This window comes from Phaethon lepturus, unplaced genomic scaffold (assembly GCF_000687285.1).
Source record: "Phaethon lepturus isolate BGI_N335 unplaced genomic scaffold, ASM68728v1 scaffold40848, whole genome shotgun sequence".
Classification (NCBI taxonomy): Eukaryota; Metazoa; Chordata; class Aves; order Phaethontiformes; family Phaethontidae; genus Phaethon; species Phaethon lepturus.
Genome location: NW_010561139.1, coordinates 65 through 1,760, shown reverse-complemented (window position 1 = coordinate 1,760; position 1,696 = coordinate 65). Strand labels below are relative to the sequence as shown.

Sequence of the window (1,696 nt, the reverse complement as noted above, 5' to 3'; positions counted from 1 at the left end):
GCTAAGGGGCTGGGCTCCACCTGCACCACGGCCACCAGTTTCACCGTCATCGATTACCCCCAAGCTCTGCCCCGAAAAGCCGCCTCCTGCCTCCCCATCCTCTGATCCGATCGCCGAGTTAGAAGCCGCTCCCTGGCTCGGGAAGCTGCAGCCCGCCCAGGACAAGGGATGCCAGCACTGAAACTCAAGCAGAGACCCGCTGCTGCCCCTGCCCGCAAAGGGGAGAACAAAACCCAGCGCGCCTGGGGACCCCAGGGAGCCCCCAGGCCTCCCCCCCAAGCCGATCAGCCCCAGCACGTAAGGGAGGGCGGGGGCTGCGGGCCCTGGGCAGAGCACACATCTCACAGTGAGAACTGTTAATGGAAAAGGGAAAAATAAAAAAATAAGAAGTACCAGGTGTTTTATTATCTAGGGCAAGATCCGAACCCAGGAGCGCAGCCCGAGGAGGGGTTAGGGTGCCTGAGAGGGGCCGGTTACCTCCAGTGCTGCAGAAGGCTTCTTTTTGAGTTCTTCACATTTTCGGAATTTGCAAATCTGGTGGCCAGTTTTGCGATTCCTACAACTGCTGCACTGCTCGCAGTTTATCCGTCTTCGGCAGGGCGGGCACATGCCGCATCTTTTCCGTTTCTTTTTCCCCGAATTGATGGCAGATGCCAACTCATTCTGCATGGGATACTCTGCCAAGCCAGCCATATGGAGCGCGCTCTCTGCCAGAAACACGCCGGCAGGGGTCATAATGAAAAGGCCTGGGTTGATGGGAAAAGCCCCCAGGTAAGGAAAATCAGAGGGGCCGTTCATTGTCTCTGCAGCTGAGACTGCCTCCATGTCAGAGATACCAGTCCCGTGGTCGCTTGCTAGAGGAAGATGCTCCTGTACCACTCTTTTGAGCATTTCTGTCGACTGAGCAAACTGTTGTAGGGCGGTCTGTCCTTCTGAGGAGATCTCCGACACCCGGTCTAATTTGCTCAGCATACTAGAGATGTTTTTGTGCTTTGAGGTAGAATGACTTTTATCCACAGTCGCTTCGTTGCCATTAGCTAAGGGGTTGCCTTTCTCTGAATGTTCGCTTACCGAGCTGCTGCTACCAAAGGTGGAATAGTGGGAGAGTGGACGGGACTTCTTAAGACTTTTGTTCAAAGGTTCACTTATTATTCCACTTTTGTTCCTCCTCTCGGAGTTGACAGGGGGTTGAGAGTCATCTTGGTTATTTTTTTCCGTCTCTGGCTTGTTCCCAGTGTCTTGATGGGAGCCCGAATTTGACATGGTGCCCGGAGCACAACAACAAAACCAAACCCAAAATTAAAAAAAAAAAAAACCAAACCACCCCAAAAGCCCACCCCCAACGCAAAAACAAAAGACCCCCAAAGCCCTTCTGGTAGCAGCAGCCCGCCAGCCACCGGGGAAAGCTCAGATGGGAACGCTCATCAACGGGGCGTCTCCTCCAGCGCCGGCTGCGGAGGACTTCAGTCCGACCTCAGTGCAAAGACATACTCTGCGGCTCTGGTACACAACACGCGGCTCTGCAAGTAGAAAAGAAAAGAGAGTTACTGCTGGCAAGAGCCAACGGGCTTTTTCAAAGCGGCTCCCCCCCCTGCCATGAAAGTCTCAGCGCCGCGAACAAAGGAGCTCCAGGGAACGGACCTCGGTGGAGATCCGTTCCGCTGCTCTTTAAAAGGGTCGCCATCCAGACAGAAAT

General features: G+C 54.4%; 1 protein-coding gene across 1 annotated transcript; it reads right to left on the bottom strand.

The window, feature by feature from the left end:
• Window positions 1-386: 386 nt before the first annotated feature.
• LOC104615996 (CXXC-type zinc finger protein 5-like) lies at window positions 387-1,322 on the bottom strand. Its single transcript, XM_010293891.1, has one exon. It carries the CDS (start codon window positions 1,261-1,263, stop codon window positions 451-453), a length of 813 nt encoding a protein of 270 aa, XP_010292193.1. The 5' UTR covers window positions 1,264-1,322; the 3' UTR covers window positions 387-450.
• Between the last annotated feature and the right edge of the window lie 374 nt (window positions 1,323-1,696).